General features: G+C 43.0%; 1 protein-coding gene across 2 annotated transcripts in view; it reads left to right on the top strand.

Moving 5' to 3' along the window:
* CPS1 (carbamoyl-phosphate synthase 1) overlaps positions 1-27,450 on the top strand; it is a 176,425-nt gene that overhangs the window by 119,987 nt on the left and 28,988 nt on the right. For both annotated transcript variants that reach the window (XM_079975842.1, XM_079975841.1), the window contains 7 exons: positions 8,469-8,610; positions 12,320-12,385; positions 17,381-17,444; positions 18,369-18,550; positions 20,369-20,563; positions 22,090-22,157; positions 26,349-26,424. In XM_079975842.1, coding sequence (XP_079831968.1) covers positions 8,469-8,610; positions 12,320-12,385; positions 17,381-17,444; positions 18,369-18,550; positions 20,369-20,563; positions 22,090-22,157; positions 26,349-26,424 — 793 coding nt within the window. The remainder of the gene's footprint in view (positions 1-8,468; positions 8,611-12,319; positions 12,386-17,380; positions 17,445-18,368; positions 18,551-20,368; positions 20,564-22,089; positions 22,158-26,348; positions 26,425-27,450) is intronic.

The following is a 27,450-nucleotide window of genomic DNA, read 5'->3' as shown; positions in this document are numbered from 1 at the left end:
CATTGTTCTGTGGTTTTTGTCTCTACATCCACACCCTGAGAACATTTGTAATACTGGAACCATGTTGCTCCGCCTCCTAATATATATGCCCTGAAATTACGTCATCATGCATATATTCCCACATTGACTACATTTTTGGCCCCTTCCCAAGGTTTTGTAACTCAAGGGATAAAAGGAAGTTCTATTTCAGAGGTATGTATAGGAAGTCGTACTACAGTGGTACCTTGGGTTACAGACGCTTCAGGTTACAGACTCCAGAAATAGTACCTTGGGTTAAGAACTTTGCTTCAGGATGAGAACTGAAATCGTACTCCGGCGGTGCGGCGGCAGCAGGAGGCCCCATTAGCTAAAGTGGTGCTTCAGGTTAAGAACAGTTTCAGGTTAAGAACGGATCTCTGAAACGAATTAAGTACTTAACCTGAGGTACCACTGTATATGGGTCAATAGATCACACCGACTGGGGCTTATCCACACTTCCCTTTTGCCCTGCTCTTTCCAGGCAGAAGTCTGCACTTTAATGCTGTAAGTCTGAGTGCTTTTTGATTTTTTTTGCCCTGAGTTTTCCCTGCAAAAACCTGCTCTTTAAAGTGGAATTGGAGCAAACATCAGTTTGGGTTTTCTGCAGATTAACGTTTGCTTTGATTGAGGTTTAAGAGGAAAGGTAGATGTGGATTGGCCCTGACTGAACCCAAGGGAAGACAGTTCTCTGATGGGCTCCACTCACAAGTGAAGTTTTTGCGTTTTCCATTCACACTCCCTGCTTCACATTTATTACTCTTCCACCTAACTGGAACCCAAGGAGCTCAGGAGGAGCAGCAGGAAGAGTCAGGTAGACGGGCAGAATTGTACCGAAGGAGGCAGCATCCATGTGCCACAGGTAGGTTCTGTTTTAGATCCTTTAGGCTAGGGATGGGGTACCTCAAGCCCTGGGCCAAATGTGGTTTTTTGGGCCTCTCTATCTGACCCCCAAGGCACACACCCTCCCAGGCCACTCCCCTGACACTGCCTGCTTTACACCCTCCTTGTGTAAGTTTGCCTGGCTCGAATGTGCAGTTGCTTTTTACTTGCCTGGACAGAGGGCAGAGGTGGATATGTGGCCCCTGGAGAATTCCCAGAAGGGAATTCAGGCTGAATACAGTTCCCCACCCTTGCTTTGGGCCCTGTCTGTACCACCACCTCCAGTTGCACCAGTTCAGCTGTCATGATAAATCTGTGAATGATAGTTTGGCACGGATTCTGCAGGAGAGGGAATGGCTGTTGAACTGCAGCGTCAACCAGTGAAATACGTCCCTGTGAGAAGAGCAGGTGCCCCATATGTCCAAGCAGCATCTTTCATATTATATGCCTTCTGTGGTGTTTCCTTGTGCCTGTGGTGGCCTAGAGGTGCTGCATTCCTATTTGCTAAAGGGGATGCGTGGACTTGACTACCTGATGGTGTGCCTGTTTCTGCAGTGCCTCCTCCCTTACGTGGTAATAACTTTGCAAAGCCCTTCAGTTAGCAGACTGCTCAGTTGCATATTAGAGAGGGTGCTTTCCAAAGACACGCTAGTTTAGTATTACTCATGAGCCAGTAGATCAGATGAAAGCCAGTCAAGTGGAAGAGAGGACCGTACTGAAGCGTTCTGGCTCCCCGGGTAATTGTGATGCTGCAGGCATTCCTTGAGTCAGTTAATAGATTTCCCCAGTTCCTCTGTGCCAGGTGAAAATTTCCTCATTAAGGGGAATTTATTCCATTTCCTTTTATCATTTATTATTGAAAAAGAAGCGTCAGTGGATGGAGTTTCAGAGATGACAGGGTAGAATTTTAAACAAAAAAAGAAAAAACCCCACAGCAACAAAAATCTACACTAGAAGCAGCTGAAAACGGAGGGAGGGAATGCACAGGGGGAATAGTTTATATTGTTTATAAACAGGAAAACACGAGAGACTTCATTTTGTTAGGAAGTGAGCGGCACTGCCTAACCATTAAATGATTATGGCAGTGCGTAAAAAGGTTGATTGTCTAGCTGGAAGACAATTTTTCTCCTGCTCGAAAACTTCAAACTGTCATTTTGTGCAGGCAAATATTGGGAGTAGAACTGTATAAAAGACGTTAATCACTGCCTCTTAGAATGTCAGGGCTTTGAATTTAGTTACGGGTTGGAATTAAGTGAATTTAACCTTATGAGGCTTTTTGAAGGGTATTTGTGTGTGTTTATAAAATTTAAGAGAAGGTACTCAGGAGGCCAGAGAATGTAGGAGGGGGGGGGGGAGAGACCACAGTGAAACTGGAACAGGAAGAATCTCTCTCCCTGCCCTTCCCACTTTGAGCAGTTGGTTGAGTAAGTCGACCCGTCCTGTTGAAGAGCATCGATTGAGAGGGGCCACAGCTCAGTGCGTGGAGCACATGCTGTAGATACAAATTATTCTAGTCCCTGGCATCTCCAGTGCAAAAGAGAATGTCAAACCAGGCAGGATGGCCATGAGGACAGGGAGGCTGAGTTCCATGGCAGCTTTACCAGCCTGAGCATTGGTGCAGGACTGTTGGGAAGAACTTTGAGGTGTGCCTGCAGACACGTCTGGGACATCTGGTCTATAGAAGGCCTGAAAGGCAGCCAGGGTGGGTGTGGGCTGTTGCCGACAGACACATATCTGTTTGGCGAGTGTGCGGGAGACTGGGTGCTTGCTCTGGTGTGGTGGTTCTGGTAGGCATTTTTGTTGGATCAAGGTCCTCTTACGGAATAGGGATATAGGTGGCGCTATGGTCTAAACCACTGAACCTCTTGGGCTTGCCGACTGGAAGGTCAGCAGTTCAAATCCCTGTGACAGGGTGAGCTCTCGTTGCTCTGTCCCAGCTCCTGCTAACTTGGCAGTTCAAAAGCACACCAGTGCAAGTGGATAAATAGGTACCACTGTGGCGGGAAGGTAAACGGTGTTTCCGTGTGCTCTGGTTTCCGTCACGGTGTCCCATTGAACCTGAATCGGTTTAGTCCTGCTGGCCATATGACCCAGAAAGCTGTCTGTGGACCAATGTTGGCTCCCTCGGCCTGTAAGCAAGATGAGCGCTTCAACCCCAGAATCACCTTTGACTGGACTTAACCATCCAGGGGTCCTTTATCATTACCTCTTAAGGAAGTGTTGGGCAGTGTGCTTTAAAGAATAGTGAACGTGATATTGAGGCAATGGGTGTGGATGCATGCAGTAACCATGCAGCCTATTTTTTTGCTGCTGTCTTGTTAGCATTGTTTTATATACTACAGGAAGCAGGGTATGAAAAGACCACTTGCCTGAGATCCCGGAGAGTCATTGCCTATAGGCAATTCTGAGTGAGAGATGGACAAATGATCTGACTCCGCATAGGGCAGCTTATGCCTCGTTTCCCAATGGCAAAAACAGATGCAATAATACCACCTTGACTGTTATGAAAGACCAGTGTTAGAAACTGAGATACGAAAGCTAGGAGCTAAATGGCACCTTAACACTAGGTGGTGTTGCAACGGAGTGTCTAGGCACGCTTTTTATATACAAAGCTGAAAATGAAGGAACTGCAGCTAAATTCTTATGTTCATTTTTCACATGGTCTAGTCCTCATCTGTAGACTGCAAAAAAACAAATCCATACTTTCCCTGCCCCCCTCCCTAATATTCTTCAGAGGGTCTCTTCTCCAGTCTTCAGAGAGTGGCTGGAAGTGGGGAGGCAGAAAAGGTCCTTCTTTCCTTCCAGAAGTAGCAGTTTTAATCCGATATTTTTGGCACAGTATTGTGCCCAGAGCTCAGAAACTGCTCGCATTAATGAAATTCCTTGTTGCAAAATGCGCCTAGAACAATGGGAGTTTCAAACTCTGTGAAAGACATGCCCCAAAGTACATTTGTCATAGACATGTCTGAGATGAGGGTAAGATCATAGAAGTCAGCTTTCATGGAAACTCTGTGAATGTTGAACTAAGGCATTTTAGGTGGTGCAGGTTAGGACTCAGTTCCAGCACCTCTCAGGTGGGCACCATTGCCATTATACAAGGCAGTGGTGTTCATGGTGAATTTCAACATCTGTTTTTCTAGAAAAATAGCACTGGTTGTATTCAGTGCTCTGCAAGCAAAGCTCCACTCATGCGATCATGGAGTGCCACCCTCTGGAGCAGATTTTGAGGGCATGAGTAAGGTTGTAGGGGAGACAAGAAAGTTTTGTTCTGCAAATAAACCAAATAAATCATTTATTTATATGTAGTCTGTTTCCTGTTCTTTTAACCAGTTAGTGATCTGTAAGAGATGCAAGACTTTATCCAAAGCTATTCAAAGTCCAGATAAATGATGCCTCGAGGAGTTGGTTTGTTGGTGAAGTTTGCTATTTTTAGTGTAGTCATAGTCCAGTTTGGTGACCCCATCCTCTTGCCCATTGACACTCCAAAGAACTCTGAAAGGTTAGTGAGGCAGAGCTTACTTTTCTGGAAGCCATATTTCTCAGTAAGATTTGTCCTTAATAATTTTGCCTTTTGTAATACTTTCTACCAGTTTACCTGGGACAGACATTACGCTCTGTGGCCTACCATTTCCTGGTTTCCACCAGATGGCACATTTTAAAAATTGGCATTATATTGGCCAGTTTCCAACCCCCTGGTATAAGTTAAATATTTTTGATAGAAGATCAGCAATTTCACATGTGGGATCCCTGATCAATGCCAGCTGGACTCTTAATCTCTTATCACCGCTGTTTGCCTTAATTCCTCCGCCCCCCTTCCTGAAAATGCCAGCTGAGGCTCAGCTGCCTGCGCTCTGCCTTCTGCTGAAAAGACAGACACTTTCCTGCAATTTCTTTATACTCTTATAGCACACCTTTCACTTCCTTGACATGCAAAGATCCAACTGCTTCCCAGCTGGTTTCCTGCTTCTTTAATCATTTTAAGAATTCTGTCCTTTTTTACTTGCCCTGTGCTTCAAGGATTGAGCATAGTATACAGCGGCAAGTATAATTTGTAATCATCAAATAGGAGGCTTCTCTTCTTCATTATAGGTGTTTCCTTAACCCTGTAGATACAATGTGCTTGATGAAGGTTTACCCTGGTCTGGTCTCCTCCTCTGCTGGAAGGCAGACTTCAGACAAAAAAGGTTCCCCATCTCTGCTCTAAACTATATTCAGTTTAATTTTTATTCCTACCTTCTTTCCCTTTGTCTTCTTTTTTGTAGCTTCTTACTGTCTAACAAGCAAGTTTAATATGTTGTTTTAATTGTACACTTCATTTTAGTGTGTGAGAGCACAAGAAAGAGTTGGGCAAATAATCATTCACTTAGAATCATAGAATCTTACCAAGTGTCATCTATCCCAACCCCCCGCAATGCTGGAATCTCAGCTAAAGCATCCAGGACAGATGACCCTCCAACCTCTGCTTAAAAACCTCCAGGGAAGGAGAGTCCACCGCTTCTCATGGGAGTCTCTTCCACTGCTGAACGGCACTTACTGCCAGAAAGTTTTTTCCGCAGGTTTAGTCGGAATCTCCTTTTTTGTAGCTTGAAGTCATTGGTTCGAGTCCTACCCTCCAGAGGAGGAGGAGCGGGGGAAGCATGTTTTCATGTGACAGCCCTTCAGGTATTTGAAGACGGCTATCGTATTTCTTCTCAGCTTTCTCTTTTCCAGGCTAAACATACCCAGCTCCTTCAAGTGCTCCTCGTAAAGCTTGTTCAGATAAACAATATCTGGGCTGTTCCCAGGGCTGCTGCATTTCAAACGGCAGGAGAAGGGATTTGAATATATCCCCACATATTATTATTATTATTAAAAAAACATGCCTCCAGAAAACTAGCATCTCAGGAAAAAGGAGAACCTTGGGGTGCTAATTTTCAGGGGCTGTGCAAAACCTTTTTCTTGAAGATGCTGATTTACTTCAGGCAGGCAGTTCCTTACATTTCAGCTGCAGCCTGAAATGGTACAGCCCCACATTCAACAACCACACTCTCTTCAACTAAACTCCATTTGTAGCAACTGCATCTCCATTCTGTTGAACCTAATATTCCAAGACACTCTCTAAGAAGTGCAAGCAGAGCTTGGCCCTGCTTAGTCTCCCAAGATCAAGGTTAACCAAGACCAACACTGGTTTTATCATAGTATATTCCATAGACTTCCAGTAGCCCTTTGATGCTTTTACAAAGGAACACAATGCTGTTGCTTCTGGATGCCCAGAGCAAGGACCTCCTAGCCTTCATTTTCCAACCTTCTGACTTGGTTCATTAAAGTCCAGCCATTCCAGATTGCAAAAGGTTGGCCTGAGCATCTCCTGCAGGCACTTTGGCACACCTTTGTTTCATTTGGCAAATTTCCCTATATTGCCATTTTAAAAACATTCCCTGACATTTTCATTCCCACTCCAGTGTGCAAGGAATATGCTTCTTGGAGGTATTTGGTTGGCCTCTGTGGGATTCTGGGCTGCATGGAACTTTGGCCTGACCAAGGGAGCTTTTCTTCTCCTTGTAGCATAATAAATTCAAAGGTCCTCTTTCAGAAAACAGTGTTTTGTCAAATTCTCCTTCCAGAGCCAGTGCTTGCTTACACATAAAGATATTGATGCATTAGGCAAGCTAACCAATAATGCTCTTAACCATGAGATCCAAAAGCAGTTTGTGTTTGTGCAGAGGGGTGGGGGCTTGTTGTGGTTTCACTAAAGCTGAGCTGCCAATAAACTGAACAGAGGCAGAAGGTTTATCAGAGTGATGGGTAGAGGCCATAGAAGAAATAGGTATGTGTGGTGTGTGGTTTGCACAGGAGAAACAGGAACTGAGGAGATGAAAAATGCATAAGGAGAGCTGGAGGAAAGCACTTAGTTCAGCAGAAGGCCAAAGATGGCAAGGCAGCAAGCTGATGAGAAGAGAGACCAAAATTTAGGTTGACAAGGTAAAGTGAAAAAAAACATATAATAGGAACCCTTCCAAGTATTTGCACCTGTTGCTTGCATTTGGAAGTAACTAGAGAGAGTAACAGCTTCTAGTCATTGGTCCACCAACAGGTTGCAACCTGAGGCTGTGTTCAGTGTGGGAATGCCACCTATTTGTATGCACATTTTTAGTGGAGAATTGGCCTTAAGCTTTAAATCTTTGTAACAAGCCCAAATAGAAGGTTAAATAACAAAAACCCTCCATTCTGAAAAGGTGGGGGGGGTGATTGATGGAGGTGTGTGTGTGGGGGGGAGAGAAGTAAAGCGCAATTCAACCAGAATTAAGCACTTCTAATGCATTTCACAAGTATGTATCTAATGTATTTCACAAGTTAGCACTGAACTCGTTCATATCCATCTTTCACATCCAAGCCCTTAGCTTACTGACAGTGACACACTGACTCTTGTGGGTTTATACAGCCAGCCGCACAGCTGTGCATGGTTTGTGTTGGAAAATTTAAAATGGCAGTGGGCTAACTGGAGGTTGAAACCTTCATAGGCACCAAGACGATGGGGGCTTTGCCTGGCACAATATGCTTCTTCAGCAAAATACTTCTGTAGTTCACACACAGGCCCACTTCATACATAACCTGATGGGGCAGGCATGTAGTGTGTCACATGACCACACAAAGCTTGCGCATGTCCTCAGGAGCTGTATGGGAGCAGCTGCAGGTGTTTGGCAACCATGCCCAAATGAGTGGTGTCTGAAGGTGGACACAGCCATGCAGTGAAGGTTGCTGCAGAGAGAACCTCTTTACGTGTGTCTGGAAGATGATGCATGTTGGGGATGGGGGGGGGGAGAAATATGGAAAATACTAGGATAATGGATATGTTTAGCTAGTATTGGAATAGATTCAACCATCTCAGAGGACATAGCTGGGTCAAAGTCATGCATTGTTAAAGATGTCAGGGGTGTTTTGAAGCTGCTAGGTAAATATAGTGTTTGTACTCTTGTTTTATATATATATGAATTGGATTTTTGTATGTTGTGATGTTTTATGAATGTTTTTCTTTATTATTTTACAAAGTTTGTTTATATTGTTAATAAATAATAATAAAATGTTTCAGGAGGGTAACATGAGTGGTAATTATAATCTCTGTGTACTCTCTGTGGAGAGTATAACATTGCAATCTAATGACTCTTTGTGTCAATTAAGTGTTTGTGGCAAGTAGCTGGGGAGTTTTGATGGGTCTGTTGGCAAGGCTGAATGTCAGATTTGACCTCAAAAGACAAATGTTTGCGATTTTGGTGCCAGGTAAGTCCATTATTACCAGCCAATTATTTTTATTTTTATTTTGTATTCCACACTTTCATGGAGTACTTTAAATTCACAATAGTTTATGGGGAGCAAGAGTTGTATTACTAAGAGGTCCTTGCCTCCTGCTACCCCAGGGGATTTATAGGTAAATGTGGGGTTTGAACTTTGGGTTCCTACACTTAACATTTAAACTGCGTACTAGCACTGAGTACTTTCGTCCCTCTCCAATCTGCCCCCTCTTTAAATGCAGACAATACTCAAGAACATGAAATATGTGGTATTCATAACAATTCTTTTTGTGTTCATCCTAGTGAATCGATTCCAGAGGAGAGCCTGAGGAGAGCAAAGCAGATCGGCTTCTCAGATAAGCAGATTGGGAAATGTCTTGGAGTGACTGAAGCGCAGAGCAGGAAACTGAGACTCAGGAAGAACATCACACCTTGGGTGAAACAGGTATAACTTACGAATCGAGAGTTCAGTCTGTCTCTGGGTTTGTGTCAGTTTCACAGGTGGTCATTTATAAGTCCATTTCACCGTGTTGCTGCATAAAGGTGATTTCTTTAAAAGGTTCATGTGGAAATTTGTATTTAAACACATATTCTGTATGCTTTTCTAAATGTGTTTTAGCACTCTAAAATTTATCTTTGGATTATCATTTATTTTTAGCTGCGTCACAAACTTTTGAAAAGCATAGGATCCCCAGGATAGCTGTATTCCAATGGCATGTTAATCTGGGAGGGGCAAAAGAGCTCGGTTTGCATCAAAATTCACAGAAATCAAATTCCTCAAGCATCCCTAGTATAATTACTGACACAGCTGTTTCATAATCATGGAAGCATCCCTAGTATAATTACACACACATCTGCTTCATCATTGTGGAAATTAATCTTTTGAGATAGGGAGGCAACATTGTTTCCATTCTACAGATGAGAAACTGAGATCCTGACTACACAAACTGCTCATCACTTGGAAAAGTAGTCCCATGTTAGCTGGGTCTGTGGAGAATCCTGATGACTTCCTTGGAGACAAGCAAGGAAAATTTGAGGCTACAGAATCAGTGGTTACCTTTTCCACTAGTCGTTTATGCTTACCATAGTTCTCTCTCATGTGTTCATTTTGTCTGAGGGTTTGGAGAAGCAGTCGGCTTCAGCACCTCCATTTCTTTGCCTATTAACACAGCTATTTTATTTCTTGCCTGTCTATGGCGGTACCTGCAGAATTCATAACAGAGCAGGGAGGTGAACTGGGTCTAGCTAGCTGTCCAGATCTTTTCTTCTCCTCACCCCACAGGCCACCTCTGACTGGTGGACCCTTTCAGCACTGGTCAGTTGATATGTGCTGAGGGGGAGCCCTTCTTGCTGAGGAACATTAGGCAGTGCCTTTGTTCCTTTGCAGCCATATCTTCACCTGTCCCACATCTGACATCAGGTGTGAGGCAGGTGGGCGTGGTTTGGGGGAATTAGGTCTCTTGGGTGGAAGTTTAAGCTTACATCAGGCATGGCCAAACTTGGCCCTCCAGATGTTTTGGGACTACAGTTCCCATCATCCCTGACCACTGGTCCTGTTAGCTAGGGAGGATGGGAGTTGTAGTCCCAAAACATCTGGAGGGCCAAGTTTGGCCATGCCTGGCTTACATCCTTCCTATGAGGTAGATATGAACAAGAGGCAGTGATTTTCCTGAGACCACAAGAGAAATTCCTTGGTCTTAATTCATAGCACCACAGCATCATAGAATTGCAGAGATGGAAGGGACCCTGAGGGTCACCTAATGCAGTCCCCTGCAATGCGAGAATCAAAACTAAAGAATCTTTGGCAGATGACCAGCTGGGATCTAAACCACAATGTAAGTGCCTAGCAACACCTGCCTATGAATGTTGAGGCTGCAGGTTTCTTCTGTGACTTTGTCCATTTTGGCTCTGACTGGGAGTTTTTGAAGCTGACCCTGCCGCAGCAGAAAAGTTTCAACCCCCCCCCCATTTCCCAGTTAGCTGGAGGGCAGCTTTGCACTTTGAGCACTTTGAGGAAACAGTGGGCTCTCTTTGTTTAGCGGCCAGGGATGCAGTGGTATTTCTTTGGCGTAGACAAGGCAACACTTGAGCCCCGGGGAAGTCGCTTCAGTGCTGCTAAATAGTGCAGGAGGCAGCAGTTACGAGCTACCAGTCTCTGCAGCCACAGCAGCCACAGCAGTTTGACTTCACCAAGAGAAATGCTTTAAGTTTCTTAGATGTAACTTTCTCATTTTATTCCTCCCAAATTGTTAAGAGTTAATGCTAGTGTAACATACATAGCAGAAACTCATTGCTGTATTTCCACCCTCATCCACACTTAACATCCTTGGGAAGTTGTGCGAGTGAGCCTTCCTTCTTCAACTTGCATTGGATTAAAGCACCTGCCTTTGCTTCGGTTTCAAGCAGGAAAATATAGAAGGTTGGAAACAGTTGGTGTTGACCCTTTGTGCTGTGTGACCGTGAAACGTGTGGCTCCTTTTCTCTCCCTGCAATAAATTTTTATAGGATAATACTTTATTTTAAGTGTCCCATCATTGCAAGTTCATTTGGTATTCATTGTGATAGCTGAGCATAATACGTTCATCTGGTATTCATGGCAATGTCACAATTGCTTCCATAGGTGTTCCATAGTCATTTTCACATTTTGGTGTTCGATTAAGGGAAATTGATATGAACGTTCTGCCAGCTGTCCCCCACCATCACCCCTGATTCTTTTAAAAAGATCATTGAATTACTTGAAGAGCCCTTTGCACCCTAAATCACTGTTGTCCAAGTTTATATGCCCTTTCTCCTGGCTTTCTTAATGCATTCTGAACTAGTTTAGGCAGGTGTGTCAATTTTGTGCTGCTTTGCCTTGGCAGAATGCATGAGTGCCACCTGTCCTTTAGTTGAATGACCAGTGGAAATCTATCCTTCATAAAGTGATTCTGCTTGTGACGGAAAAGGGTTCACTCTTCTTAGACACTCTTAGCTTAGTTCACTCTTAGCTTCCCATGCTGCTGATGTGAGGGACTGCCTCTCTGCCTCCCTTGGTACTGTGTTTTTACAAGGACCTGCAATTATGCTTTGCCCTCTCTAGAGTAGGTAAGAAGGGGTTTGCTTGGTCAGATATTGCCTACAGTGTGGGGCTAACAGCCCAAACTAATTCAAGGAGCAAAGGCTGCAAGCCATGGAACTGCCGAGTAAATATGGATAGAATTAGACTGCATGTGGCCCAAAGGCTCACCGGCATTTGGAAGCTGCATAATGGTTATTTTAGGCAGTACTTAGGTGGTCCAAGGACCTGGCTACGCCCAGGTTGATTTTTTACTTTGGACATCAGACCGCCATGTTGTATTACAAACAGCTTTTGAAACTCCTCTTAGTTTTTAAAGCAAATTTCTATGTGAAATGTGTGGTTACTGTTTGAGAACTACAAGCAAAAAGATTTCCTGGCTCTGCGAAACTAGTTGTGTGAGATCCTGCCCCTGTGAATACCACTGCCCACAGTGAACTAAATAACCAACAATCCCAGTGATGATGACAAGTAGTTAGTTGCACATCTCTTTGTGCCAAAATGCAATATAGCAGCTTTAAAAACTAACACATGGAAGCTACAATCAAGTGTTGCAGTATGGTTGTGCTCCTGTCCAGGGGTCCAACCTGTCAGACATGCCCTCTTCATGAGGTCCCATGCTTCTGTTTCTGCCTCCCCAATGGTCATTCAACTTTTTGTGCCAGATGAGCATGCTTGGTCTCCTTTGGGCTATTTCCCCTCCTTTGGCAGTTGGAAAATACATTCCATATCCCTAAAGGTAAAGGGGGCCCCAACCATTAGTTCCTGTCGTGGCTGACTCTGGGGTTGCGGCGCTCATCTCGCTTTATTGGCCGAGGGAGCCGACGTACAGCTTCCGGGTCATGTGGCCAGCATGACTAAGCCGCTTCCGGCGAACCAGCGAACAAGATCCCTCTATATGGGATTAAAAAGTAAGATGAATAATGCTCAATGGCTGATTGCTGGTGTATTGTCTATATAATTACTTGAGCAGGGAGGAGAGAGAAAGCAGTGAGCCTGGAGACTCACTGAGTGGAAAGCAAGAAAAAGTGAAGCATGAAATCCTGGCCTGGAAAATAGTTTTGTGTTCACATTTACCATTTCTTCCCTTCCTCTGCAGATTGACACACTGGCAGGAGAATACCCTGCTGTAACTAATTACCTCTATGTCACATATAATGGTCAGGTAAGTGCTATCGTTTACTTCTGTATAGCTGCAGAGTATTATGATGCATTTTCTCCCATTACTATCTATTGACCTTGCAACTCAAATTCACTCACTCCAGGGATAGCTCAGGGAAGGGTTAGAACAGCTGGCAGAGGCATAATCCCACTGGAGTACGGGTGGAAATGTTTGCCTACTATTGTTATTGAGAAAGTAAAAGTGTAGCTGGGAGCATTATAGTCCTTTTGAGCAGACATTGCAGGGATGCAAGCAATGAAAAATCTTACCCACAGAGCCACAGTTTTGTTCTTTAAGTTCCAACGTCTATAAACAACAAACAGGAAGCCTTTGCTCTTTGCTCTGGACTACCAATGAGAGAGCAATCGATGCAAGTTTTGCTTGTGAGACGGGAGCTTCCTCCCCCCCCCCCACTTCTTCTTGCAAAGTTGAACCTCTCCCTACCAAATTCAATTTACGTGGTGCAATGCGTTTTGAGCACAGTGGGTAGCTCTGTCCCATCCCATTTCACACCACTTACTGACAATGAATTGCATAATGAAAATGCTAACTCCCTGGCAATTTGTAAAAATGAATGCGAAGTAGGTGATTACTTGGAGCAGCTTTATGGGCATTGGGGCAATGCATTAGAAATAGCTTTTGGGATGTGAGTTACAAGAAAGAAAGAGAGGCTTGGTTAGGACGGAGGGTGAGGCTGACCTCTTGAATGCCACTGAAGCATGAGGCACAAACCAAAAGGGCCAGAGAGCCAGTGCAGTAATGCCAAATCAGTTTGGTGCATATCTCTGCAAGAGTTGAAGATCAGAACACAAACTGTTAGGAATCAAAGTCACTTAGTACATAGTGAAAGCAATAGGAAGAATGAGGACAATGCTTAGCTGAGGCGGTTGGGAAAGTAGCTGGGTAGGACTTCCGGGTTAGCGCCATCGGCAATGGCGGAATTCCTCTGACTCAGAGGAACCTGCTCCACTAAAATCAGGTCGTGCCGCCGCGGCGAAGGCGGAGACCCTTCAAAAATCCCAGGCGGAGGAAGCCTGGGAACGTGGGATTCAGCTCACACCAAGAGTGCCCCCCCTACCCATACGGAAACCCCTTTTCGGGGGCTCTGAAGGGACGCGGGATGAGTGGCGCGGTGTCTCGAATCGACTGCTATTTTCGCGGAGTGAAGCCGCACAGCCGTTGCTGGAGAGCGCTGACTTCTTTTTGTGGACATTCAGATTTCAAACAACAACCCGTGAGTAGTACGGAAATTGGACTTTATAAAAAATATTTTTAAATTCGATATGACCGGGGAAGGTCCAAACAAGAAGTCCGCCTCCCCTTTCTGTAAATAATTTAAAGCAAAGAACCTGTCAACTAAGGTCGTGGAGAGTTTTTCCTTTGTCTTTTTTTAAAGGATTTTAATTCTACGGATTGACACTATAAGAAACTCTATTTGGAAGCAGGGGAGCCTGCAAGATAAGAGCTAAATTTGGGAATTGATGGGCCACCACCCCGGACCCGGGAGTGGTCCGTGAGAGCCCGTTGAGGAAGGATAGAACAATTTGACAGCTGTCAAGCTAGCTGTCAAGACGCAAAAAGAGGACTTTGTTTCTGTTGTCTACATTTGTTACAAGTTTGTTTTTGGAAAGAAGGAAGGACTGTTACAATTTAACTGGACTTTTGGATCTGTGCTGAATGGAGTAAAAAGAAATCTAAATTCCCCTAGAGGGAGCTTTGGAATACAGCAGAGAATGGCTCTTGGAAAGAAAATCCAGTTTGAGCTGAATAGGACATTTTTTCTCTTGGGAAAGCTGCAAGGTCAAATTGGTGTTTTGACTACAAACGTCACAACTTTGGACACAAGTGTGAGTGCTATCATTGAACTTGATAAGAATTTGGCACAGGAATCATACTCAACTGAACAAACAGGGGAAGTGGAGAAGGAGAATTATGTTGTCTTTGAAGAGAAGAAAGGGGGAGACGTAACTCTGCAGGTGCGAAAGGAGAGCTGTAATTTGAGCTCTGACATGTTGGCAATAAGAGGAAATAACTTCGTGAAGATTCTGAAGATGGAAACTAGGCCTGAATTGGAAAGTAAAAGATGGAGAGATCTCCTTATGGGGAGACCAGATGACCCTAGGATTATAAACTTGATTCAGTTGGAAGTTGAAGTTTTCGGGACATTTGGAACTGAAGGGAGAATGAAACAAGATTTGGAATACCCCATAGGCCTTACTTTTAAGTACGGAGGCCTGGCTGGAAGGAATGTGGAAGCTGCTGGGTTGGAGCCTCCCCGAGATTTGGCTTTCAATATTAAGGACTATCAAAAAGACTGGCAGAGGGGACATGAGAGAGATTTAAGGGCCTCGGACATAAGATCTCCGGGCTAATGGTTTTTTGACTTGATGGACTTATGATGGGGACTGAAACCGGGAAGGGGGTATGGGTGGAATGGGAATGGGAAACTCAAAGGATGTACAATATAATTTGCTTTTTTGTCTTTTTTTTTTTTGTTTTTTATGAGAGTTGGGAAATTCGTGGAAGGGAATCGTTTTCGATCTTAGAGAAATGTCTTAAGAATAAGTATTGATATATAGGTTTAAATGAGAGTTAAGATTGCATAAAGTAAAAGTGGTTTTTTAAAATAATTTAAATTGTTTAAATGAAAATAAGGTGAAGGATTTGCAGAAATAACGATTTGAACTAGAATACAAAAATGGGAGGTGTGAGGAGGTCAAGGAAATAAGTTAAGGAGGAAAGCTTTGTAAAGGTTTAATCTGTGGGTTTTTTTTTGCTTTTTCTTTTTAAGTGAGTGTATTTTCTTTTTTGATGTTGTTATATTCTTTGTTTTTTTTGTATTTGGTATTTTTTCTTCTTTTTTTCTTTGTAATTCTTAAACCTTGAATAAATATTATTATTATTATTTTTAAAAAAGGGAAAGTAGCTGGGTAGATTCCCAGACAGGCGTAGCAATACAACTCTTATACACAAAACTCCTAAAGCTTATTAGCCTGAGTTGAGGCCAGGCAAAATGACCATGTTACATAACCTTTAATAATGGACATTTTCCTGGGCTAGCATAATGTGAATAACAGATGAGCTATCAAAGGCCCAAAGACTCATCTGCATTGCCAGCAGAAGGACCTGGGTTCACAGACCCCAACATCTCCAGTTAAAATGGTTTGTGGAGGAAGCAGGTGCTTGGAAAGGGCTTGATTGTAGGAGTGGACTGTGCTGAGACTGTGAGATAATTTAGTCTGACACATAAAGTGGCAGCTTCAGATGCTCCTTCCTAGACAGAAGTATTACTCAACTATTGATACAAATAAACAAATCAAGCTATCTGTTTAGTCCTTCTGTAGTCGCCCTTTTCAACTTGTTCTATGACTTGGCTGTTGGTTATAGATCGATAGATCGATAGAAGTGAGCCTGGCTGGAGCAAAAATGCTTGGAGGGAGGTGGGGCTGCAGGGAGTAAACAGAGACAAGTGATGGTGTCTGCACTCTTCATCTATGCAGCCCTTTTGCTCTTTAAATCATACCTCTATCCTCCACTTTCTATGAAACAGTGGTCCTGAGTCAATTGAGCGACTCTTCATAAATGGGACTCTTTAGGCATAGCTCTTGCTTTTGGACGCTAAACTCAGTAGCATAATAGATAAGGGCACTGTGACCTCACTGGTGTGAGTCTGTACCTTCAATGGTGTCCTTTAATTACAAGCATTCATTATGGCTACAATATTCTGTAAGCCAATATTAATCGTTGGTAAGATTAGAAGGCTACTTTAAATTGGTGTATTCCTTCCTGTATTATGTGATTATTCGTGCCACTACCTTTCAGCAAGACACAGAATACATCTCACAGGAGTGTATCAGAATCTTTAAATTGAGAGAAACCACTCTCTAAAATGTTTAGACAACTCCTGTACTGGGAAGTCAAAGAGGAGGAATTTAAATCGGAAATGGTCCAATGGGCCAGAGACTTTGGCTATAATATTCCAATGGAAGCCTGGGGAAAACTATGGAGGGAAGACTTGGAAGTGTACTGCATGTTATACCCTGAAAGAGAACTTCATGAAAATGCTTTAACAGTGGTATTTAACACCATCAAAATTGGCAAAAAATGTATAGAACCAGGCATTTGTTGGAGATGTAGAGAGGCAGAGGGTACGATGATTTACATGTGAATTGTAAGAAAATAAGGGAATTGTGGGATATAATATACAATGAGCTCAAAAAGAGGTTTAAAATCTCCTTTGCAAAAACCCCCGAAGCTTTTCTACTGGGTATAATAGGTATAGACATGCCAAAAAAATGTGAGGAAGATGTTCTTGTACACAACAGTGGCAGCAAGAATCTTAATAGCCAAAAAATGGAAAGGAGATTCCACCCTGATCAAAGTGGACTGGCAGACGAAATTATTAGAATACACAGAATTAGCAAGGATGACAGGAAGAATTAGAGATAATACAAAACAAACATTCACTAGAGAGTGGGACATTTACAGAAAATATCTTAAAGAGCATTGTAAAATTGTGAATTCTCTGGCAGGCTTAGAATGACCCCTTTATTAACCCAGAAAACTTTCTGAAAATAAGAATTTGGGAGAAGTCTGGAGTGATAATTAAAAGTGCGCTACTCAAAAGAAACCTGGGACTTTGGATGGGGTGAATAGAAGTCATAATAGAAGTTGTGTTGTAAGAAATTTATTTTTTGTAATTTGTAATATCCTTTGGGGTTTTTCTTTGTTGACTGGTTTTTTCTTTTTTTATAATCAATAAAGCAATTATTAAAAAAAGAATATTTAAATTGGTCCTACAATTAAGGTAAATCTGAGTTTCCAAAAATCTGTTTAATTCAGTGGCATTCAAGTAAACTAAATGAGGTCAAAGTTAAGTCCCAGTAATAAAAATTTAAAAATAAAGAACTGCGAGGCATAAATGGTTTCTTCTCATGGGCGCAGTGGATGCTGCTGAGAACAATACTGGATGACTTTGCGTACTGTGTTCTATTTTAGGAGCATGATGTAAAATTTGATGACCATGGAACGATGGTGCTGGGTTGTGGACCATATCACATAGGTAAATCTTGTTTTTAGTATCTCTGCCTTTCCAGACTAGAAGACCCTGTAAAAGTGTGTTAGGTGTGTTAGGCACCCTCTTCTGCAATAGAGTTTCACATTGTCCTAGAATTCCACATGCAAAATATACGTTGTGTCGTTGCTAGAACATTGCATTTTGTCCATGTAGAACCAAAGCCATTTCTATTTTTGCCAAAGATTTTAGACTAATTCTAAAAATACAAATTAAAAACCTGGAAAGTGCTGGTATAGATGTAAGCACAATTAAGAGATGGTGAATGAGATTCTCCCTTCTGCTTTGGAATACTGGCCCCCAGTCAGACCCATGAACTGCTGAACTAGTTCCAGGAAGGTGCTATTTAGTACAAGGGTGGCAAAGGGGCCTGGAGACCTGGAGTCCTGCGGAGAAGGGGTGTAAGAGTTGGGTGTGTTTTGTCTGGGGAAGAGAGAATTAATCTGAAGGATTGTCATGGAGTTGAGGGAGCAGACTTGTGTTCTCTTGCTCCAGAGGTCTGGGCCAGTGGCTTCAAATGACAAGAAAAGGATTCAAAAACAGTAGTGAAAACTTGGTACAGATGGTACAAACAATAGTTCCTCCCTCAGAAGGTGATAGAACTGTCCTTCATTAGAGGTTTTGTAAGCAGAGATTGGATGGCACCTCCCAGAAGTACCTTAGCAGTGGATATCCTGCTTTGCCAGTTGGTTGGACAAGCTGGCATTGGAGGCTTCTTCCAACTCTATGATTCTATGAACTCAGTCGTTCACAGGTATTGCTGATGTTTGCACAGGTTTTGAGTTACTGGGAGGCTTACACAGAGGCAGTTGGAATCTTTGCTCTGCCCTTCACCGCTCCTGATGTTTTAAAACCTGCCTGCACCATGATCTCCTTTCAAAACTTCACTTGGTTTTGCTCTTTCATTGGCAGGGAGCAGCGTGGAGTTCGACTGGTGTGCCGTGTCTTGCATCCGCACATTGCGACAGCTCTGTAAGAAAACAGTTGTCGTGAACTGCAACCCGGAGACAGTGAGCACGGATTTTGATGAGTGTGACAGGCTCTACTTCGATGAACTGTCCCTGGAGAGAATCTTGGACATCTACCAACAGGAGGTATTTTATTTATTTTTTAATCCAAAATCCAAACAGCCTCAAAAAAAGATCAAGGCCAAGTTTTCCTAAACTGTGCCAAACAGTTTGCAAAGTCAGTCTCATTGTCCCCTTGGGCTGGGCACTCCTTTTTTTTTTTTTTTAAGACCCTGGCGTTATATTTTGCATGGCATTGCAGTTCCTAACCAACTGCTCCATAATGAGTGCCAAATAAATATAGAATTATTTTCCAAAGATGACATATTGCACAGTATTTGCAAGCTGATTTAATTTATTTCACAGTTATTTATGGATCAAATTGTCCTGCCCTTGCTGAGCTTAGTTTTAACCTGTGATTGTGAAAGCAATTACACACATGCTTAATTTTATGCATGAGGACAATGCCATTGAAGCTAACATGATTTTTCAAATGCCAAACACAGCTTTCAAAAAGTTGCTCTGATAGATGTGCAGCAGTTTTTGAAGGTCTCTGTGCTGCCTCAGCCTGCTCATCATCTTGGACACCTCCCAACAGGAGGTAAAAAACCCAAATAGTCTCAGAGAATATAAACCAAGGTTTCCTAAACCTTCCATTTTGCAAAGTCAGTCTCATTGTCACCTTTGGCTCAGCAAAGTGCTTAAGCAGAATATTTAAAAATGTATTTTCTTTGCAACTCTGTTCCTAAAATGCTTGAATTCTTGACCCTGCCTCCTACTAGGGCAGCATGAGCTGCAATCCAATTAATACCACCTGTCAAGTACCTTTCTCCTCGCTCTCTCTCTCTCTTTTTTATGGGGGGGGGGGCAAGTGAAAAGCCTCCAGGCTTGAGACAGGAGAACACTCCTTTTGTTAGGAACAAGGCCAAGTGCCCTTTCGAGGTCAGAGCACCAGGTCGCCCATTAGCAGTCAGGGTTCATGATGTGACTCCTTTGGAATTCTGTTTTTAAAACTGGCCCACCTGACTTAGCCCAGACAAAAGTCGTGCTAGAGGAGGGAGGGAGGGTTCTTTCATATTGTCCTGGAGCTTACTGGGAGGAGAGAATGGTTAACTGGGGCTTTGGCAGCCAGAGCTACAACAACCCTTGGGACTGGTGCCCCCCACAGGGTGCTGCTCTCGACAACAGCCCTTTTTTACAGAGAGTTGTTTTGGGGGTGTCAAAGTGGGAAGCTTAAAATTCCTTGTATGAGAAAGTAAAACAATCATAGAATTATAGAAGCAACCCTGAGGGTCATCTAGTCCAACCCCTGCAATGCAGGAAACTCAACTAAGACTTCCCTGACAGGTGACCATCCAACCTCTGCTTAAAAACCTCCAAGGAAGGAGAGTCCACCACCTCCCAGAGGATTCCGTTCCCCTGTCAAACAGCTCTAACCATCAGAAAGTACTTCTCTTCTTGTAACTTGAAGCTATCGGAGCAGGAGAAAACAAGCTTGCTCCTTCTTTCATGTGACAGCCCTTTAGATACTGTAGTTGAAGATGGCTATCATATCTCCTCTCAGTCTTCTCTTATCCAGGCTAAACATACCCAGCTCCTTCAACCATTCCTCATAAGGCTTGGTTTCCATCATCTTGGTTGCCCTCCTCTGCATACGTTCCAGCTTGTCAATATCCTTCTTAAATTGTGGCTGAGAACTGGATACAGGACTCCAGGTGTGTCTAACCAAGGCAGAATAGAGCAAGACAATTACTGGAATCTCATTCTTCTCTGGATCCAAGCTGTTCTCTACCTTGCTTCTGATTGTGATAATAGATGGTTTAATTTGGCAAGGAGCTGCACATAATCAACTTGTGGTGTGTGTGTTTTTTTGTCTAAGTTTCTCTCTGTTCTCATTTTCTATAGGAATGTGATGGCTGCATCATCTCTGTAGGAGGGCAGATTCCAAACAACCTGGCTGTGCCACTTTACCGGAATGGAGTTAGAATTATGGGCACTAACCCGCTGCAGATTGACCGGGCAGAGGATCGATCTACATTCTCTGCTGTTCTTGATGAGCTGCAAATAGCTCAAGCACCCTGGAAAGCAGTTAATTCCTTGGTATGTAGACATACATCTAATCTGTGTTTAGTAATTTAAGGAGCAGCAGTTGAAGGCTTAAGCCACTGTTCACAATTAATTTTCTTTGTTCGTATTTAGAAGGGTGCATTCATCCTGCAGCATGGATGTAAAGGTAAAGGTAAAGGTACCCCTGCCCGTACGGGCCAGTCTTGACAGACTCTGGGGTTGTGCGCCCATCTCACTTAAGAGGCCAGGGGCCAGCGCTGTCCGGAGACACTTCCGGGTCACGTGACCAGCGTGACATCGCTGCTCTGGCCAGAGCCAGAGCCAGAGCCAGAGCCGCACACGGAAACGCCGTTTACCTTCCCGCTGGTAAGCGGTCCCTATTTATCTACTTGCACCCGGAGGTGCTTTCGAACTGCTAGGTTGGCAGGTGCTGGGACCGAGCAGCGGGAGCGCACCCCGCCGCAGGGATTCGAACCGCCGACCTTTCGATCGGCAAGCCCTAGGCGCTGAGGCTTTAACCCACAGCGCCACCTGCGTCCCGCAGCATGGATGTAGGAGCAAGCAAACTTGTCTCCTAGCTGGATCGTAATCCTTTCCTTGGGTTTATTCCTTGCTATACATGTGAGGGCTTTGAAGATGAGTTTCCTCCTATCCCACTGTGTTCTGTTCATGTTTCTGAGGCATTGAATTTTTTAGGAAGCACTTTTGGTGTCCAGGAATTTTGAGTGGGGGGTTGTTTTTGCTCTGCCATGCCTGTCCAGTGAGCCCAGGAGTCCCTTGCATGCTCCCCCTCCCCTCTCCCTTTCTGTGTGACCATTTTTAATTACCCACAACATTGTTTCATCTGGCCTGAGAAACTAGCATGAATTGTAGTTTGTTTGAAACAAGCTGACTTGTTTCAAACAAGCCATAGCTATTGTTAACCATGGTTTGGCTGAAATGACAAACATGGTTAAGCAGAAGTATCCACATGGGAGAGTGGAAGGAGGCACAAGACCTCAAGCTTTGGCAGGAGCAGACAGAGAGGTGGGGGCTGCACCTGGCCTCCCTGCATACCAGGGTGGAGTGGGGAAGGATGGGGTAGGTATGGTACAAAGACCTTGGCAGAAGCACCAGATGGGCTCTGCTGTGGCACCTGCACTGTGCCAACCTCATCACCACCTCGTCTTTCCCCTCCTTGTCCTGATATGCAGCAGTGGCAGCCAGAGAGAGGTCAGATAAGTGGCCTAGCCCAACCCTGCCGCCTGCTGCTGAGCTTTGCCTCCTAGGGTTGTTTGCATCATGCAGAATGATGGTTCAAACACACCCAAAATGTTAAGCACCCCACTTTCATTTGCAAGGCTTCTTTTGTGACCTGCTGTGTGATATCACCATTCAGGGTGTTTAGTTTCCTTCTCTCTTCTAAAAACCTTTGAGAACACTCTTCTGCTCCTCCATTTACAGATTAGTTTATTCAGGTACACCAAAGACTGAGAATGTATCCAGATTTTACTTGTACAAACATGTCTAGGCATTCTCAGTATCTTATATATAAAAAAGATCCTTTCCCAACTTTTTAGGAGAATGCTGTTGAATTTGCTAACTTGGTTGGCTACCCATGCTTGCTGAGACCTTCCTATGTTTTGAGGTAAGCCTCTCCCCTGCCCTTGACAATGTAAATTGAACTTCCTATATTGTTTGCACTATCAGGATACCGCTGTGCTACCTATGGAAGCTGCTCAGTTTTTAGACCAAGAAGCTGAGGTCTGATAGGTACCGAGATAATGAAAAAGTATTAGACCTGCCTGGCACTCATATATCTGAGCCAACAGCAGGCTCTCTCTCAACTTAATATTGTATTAAGAACTTCAGTGCAGGGTTCTTAGTCATTTTGCCATTTGTCAGCATCTCATTGATTACAGAGTATTGACTTTGGACCGGCTGCACCAAACCAATGTTAGGGCTATTTGCTCCCCAGTTTCCAAATCAGAAGAGTCTCCTAACCTGGGGTCCCCTACGTAGCAGCTGGCGGTTAACCTTGACTTTCCCATTCCCATCTTGCCCATGTCCCTTCACTCAAAGCACTTGGGCGAATTCTCTGAGGAGTCCTGGTGGGTCAAACCAAGAAGCTATCTAGCTCAACCTCCTTTTCACAGTAGTGACCTACCACCTGCTTTGGAGAAGTCCCAAGCAGGGCATGAAGGCAACATTCACTCTCTGTTGCTTCTGTTTCTCTCCAGCTCCCCTGCCCCACATCAGCAGCTGATATGAATGTTTCATTGGGCAGTCCTGGCTCATGGGTGGATTGACTGACTTTCCATGAATTTACCCCATCCTCTTTTTTCCAAAGCCATCCAAGCGAGTGACCATCTTCACGTATTTTCTTCCCTTCCCAGAGTACCCTGGGTTATCCTGCTCCTCAGCCTACATTCTTTTCATAGAATCATAGAATCATAGAATCATAGAGTTGGAAGAGACCACAAGGGCCATTGAGTCCAACCCGCTGCCAAGCAGGAAACACCATCAGAGCACTCCTGACATATGGTTGTCAAGCCTCTGCTTAAAGACCTCCAAAGAAGGAGACTCCACCACACACCTTGGCAGCAAATTCCACTGTCGAACAGCTCTTACTGTCAGGAAGTTCTTCCTGATGTTTAGGTGGAATCTTTTTTCTTGTAGTTTGGAACCATTGCTCTGTGTCCGCTTCTCTGGAGCAGCAGAAAACAACCTTTCTCCCTCCTCTATGTGACATCCTTTTATATATTTGAACATGGCTATCATATCACCCCTTAACCTCCTCTTCTCCAGGCTAAACATGCCCAGCTCCCTTAGCCCTTCCTCATAAGGCATCGTTTCCAGGCCTTTGACCATTTTGGTTGCCCTCCTCTGGACACGTTCCAGTTTGTCAGTGTCCTTTTTGAACTGTGGTGCCCAGAACTGGACACAGTACTCCAGGTGAGGTCTGACCAGAGCAGAATACAGTGGCACTATTACTTCCCTTGATCTAGATGCAATACTCCTATTGATGCAGCCCAGAATTGCATTGGCTTTTTTAGCTGCCGCGTCACACTGTTGGCTCATGTCAAGTTTGCGGTCAACCAAGACTCCTAGATCCTTTTCACATGTACTGCTCTCAAGCCAGGTGTCACCCATCTTGTATTTGTGCCTCTATCCATCTGAGGGATGCAACCCTGGCACTGAAGGAAGCGGAAAGAATGTTTAAGCAGGGGGCGGGAATCTGATAAGTGCAAAAGGCCTTCGTGATATGATTAACTGTAAGTTACCATTAAATAATTCAATTAAAACCTCTTTTGAATGGGTTTTTTAAAGCAATCCACAGGATTCTCAAGCCTAGAAGGAGTTCTTTGATCTGTCTGAAGTGCTGATCTTTTGTTTAGAAAGACAGGGACATCTTGCAAAAGGAGGTTTACTCTTCTTTTGAAGGTAATTGGCACATGGAATAACTTCCACATAGCTTTAATGGTTTCATCCTCATTAGTTCCAGTGGAATGTTTAATAAAAAATAACTAGACATCCCATAATATGAAGTATTGTACAAGAACTGATGCAGCATAGTGGTTAAAATTTTGGTATGAAAGAGCAACAGTACCAACTACATAGACAAAACTGTATCGAATTCCAAAAGCATTTCAAACACCAATTTCTCTTAAGGGGAAAAGGTGTTTCACAAATAGGTTAGGCATTTGCCACCTTTGGGCTCTTCTGGACAGGGATTTTGCAGCACTTCTGTCTTTTTGGATTTTGCTGCATGGTTCCACACAATGGTGGTGGTGTTTTCTTCTGCTGGTATTCCAGAATAACATAGGCACCAGACTGCAATATTTCAAGGAAGATTCAGTATGATCCTGCTATATGTTCAGTAGTGTGGAAGGTATTGGGTGTATTCCTGCTGTTTCATATGGTGCCTGAGCAACACCTGTTTTGTGCCACTTCTGAGTCACTTCAGACGAGAGATCAGGCGGTATTGAAGCTATTTAGGGAAATTTTAAATGATTGATGTTTTAATGTATTTTTTAACCTTCTGTTGGAAGCCACCCAGAGTGGCTGGGGAAATCCAACCAGATGGGTGTGGTACAATTATTATTATTATTATTATTATTATTATTATTATTATTCCACCCTGAGGGAATATCTCAGTTGGTAGAGCATGAGACACTTAATCTCAGGATCATGGGTTCAAGCAGTGGTCCTCGTGGTCCCTTCCAGCTCTGTGGTTCTTTGAAATTCTGGGGTTAAGCATCAAGGCAGGGGGTGGGCACTAGCAAGAGTCAGATTTTTACTGACAGAAGAATTTAAAGAATTTCAGACTGCAGAGGGTGAAATGGTTAAAAAAACAACAACACACCTACATACACACACTCATAACCCAATTTTTATAGGCAGAACAATTAGAGAATTCTGGAATATCAAGGGTAAAATTATTTTAAAGAAAAGGCACCTGGACATAAGTTTGGTTGAATAGCAAAACAGCGAAGGGAGGTTTTGTGATGTTTCAGGAACAGAAGATCTTTAGATGGTGCAGATAACAAAATCTGGTCTCATTCTTCAAAAAGAGTAGGAATCATTCTGATGGTGTGGAAGAAATTTTTAAAAAGACAAGAGCATACTCTATAAACAATTCACCTAGACAGACTCTTAGTTGATGACCTTGTTCACATATTGCATTGAACCATAGTTTAAAACAAACCTGGGCTGTCTCTTTCAGGCCAAACGTCAAGATCTATATGGGTTTGTGAAAATCAAAAATATTGCTGGGTTGGCCCCAGGCAATGTGTGAGAATACCATACAATGTCATAGAGATTGTATGATTTAGCTAGATAACTCAGGATAGAGCATGAATTTGAATAATGGCTTCATCCTTGTTTCTGAACAGGAAGTTCATATCCTCTTTACAAGGATATTTTCAAGGTGAAATTTCATAATGACTTTTTCCATAAAAAATATTCTTCTTCTGAAGGCACCCCATGTGGCGAGAGTGCAAACCATGAGCTGAAAATCACCATGTTGAGGATTTTAGAAAATAGCAAAGCAACTACATAAAGAGAATGCATACATGGCTTGGGGGGGGGAGGGTGAACTGAATCCCCACCTACCTGTTTTTTCCAGTGTACCTAAACTGCTGTATCTCACAGATATTATAGCTGACCAAACCCCAAACCTTGAGAAAACTAAAAAAATTCCTTCCAGTAGCACCTTAAAGACCAACTAAGTTAGTTCTTGGGATGAGCTTTCGTGTGCATGCACACTTCTTCAGATAAGAAGTCCTATGCACTTCTTCACGGCTACCTATCTGTAACTTGAGAAAACTGTGAACATTTGTGTTGGCATTGTATTTTGATATGACAAACAATAGGTCCACTCATTCTCAACTTTCTCTGACATGATTCTTGTGATTCCAAAATGGAATTGTTTGGGCTTTGTGTGAAATAACCCACTATGAAAGAAGATCAAATATGGATGACAAACCAAGCTGAAAACTTACTGTCCCAGAATTAGCATTTTACACACTGCTGTTTTCAGCAATGCCAAGTTACCTGTGAAACCATTGCAAATGATTGAGCAAGAGTAGATCTTGGGGAGAACCAGACTTTTTACACAATCTTTAGTCAATAATCCTTCCCCCTGATTTGGTATATTCTTGGGGGCACTCACCTTTTTAGGGGTAAGTTCAATATTGTTTACCTTTGGTGAAGTGTTTCTTTATCCTTTCAGCTTAAGAAAGAACTGGGAGGATGAGTTGAATGGAAGGCAGTTTCCGAAGATGAAAAGTGTGATATGACAGTATCTTTAACCTTTCCCTACCCTCTTCCTTCATAGTGGCTCAGCAATGAATGTAGTCCATACAGAAAAAGAGATGAAAAAGTTCTTGGCAGAGGCTACCAGAGTTTCACAGGTATTATACAACACTGTCCTCATTTCCCTCCACTCATTTGATTTTTATTTGTTTTAGGAAACTTGAATATGATTAAATTTGCTTATTCACATGAAGTCTTGCATGTTCCAACACTCTTAATTTGGGAACTTGTTTGATACTTGGAACATTCCTTCTTACAAAGGTGCCTAATAGTAACAGTAAAAGATTAAGGCATTTGTAAATTCGTAGTAGTAGTGTGTATGCACATGGATGTTGAAATATACTCAGAGTCGCAAAGTGATTTCATTCTCTTTATTCAGCTCATAGTGGTGATTTGTTCATACTGCTGCATTGTTCTAGGACCAATCAGACTGCTGCATTTTGGATCCTATTGTTCTAGGACCAATCAGACTGCTGCAGTTTGGATCCTATTCAACTCAGTACATAACAGATGTGTATTGTCTTCTTCTTCGTCATTATTATTATTATTATTATTATTATTATTAAATTTCCAGATCAGGTGAACTTTGCTTATACCCCTATTAGTTAATTGAATTTCATGGCTTCGTTTTTTAAAAAATGAAAATAAATAAAACTTTTAACTATATTGCTTTGTGCCGCCTGTGTTTCCTTTGGCCCAAGGAAGAGCACCTTTCCATTTAGCATTAACCTGCTGTCATTATTGGCCTAAAGAGATTGCAGTGTGAATGATGATAGTCACAATTTTCCAGTGAAAGTATTTCAGAAGATCCAGGACAAAATGGTGTTGGCTGTTTTTATTTTGTACTTTTCATGGGAAATAAGTTTGATTGGTGTGCCGGGTGATGTTCAGTTGGAGTAAGAAAAGTGTAGTCTGTAATTTTAAGGAGAATTAATAGCATACGGCAATGCCCAGGAAACAGATCCTGAGCAATCGTTATGTGCAGTATTAAACAATTATACGTTCTGCTGACTTGCGTCTGTAACTGCCATTGGTAGTGATGTACAGTATAGGATGAAGCTGTAGAAGAGGCGTGAAGAAAGGAAGATTAAAGAGTTTGTTTTCAGACAACATATTGAAATTAC

The sequence above is a fragment of the Podarcis cretensis genome, assembly GCF_951804945.1.
Source record: "Podarcis cretensis genome assembly, chromosome: 1".
Classification (NCBI taxonomy): domain Eukaryota; kingdom Metazoa; phylum Chordata; class Lepidosauria; order Squamata; family Lacertidae; genus Podarcis; species Podarcis cretensis.
The sequence above is the reverse complement of the archived record's forward strand: the minus strand, read 5'-3'. Positions and strand labels throughout refer to the sequence as shown.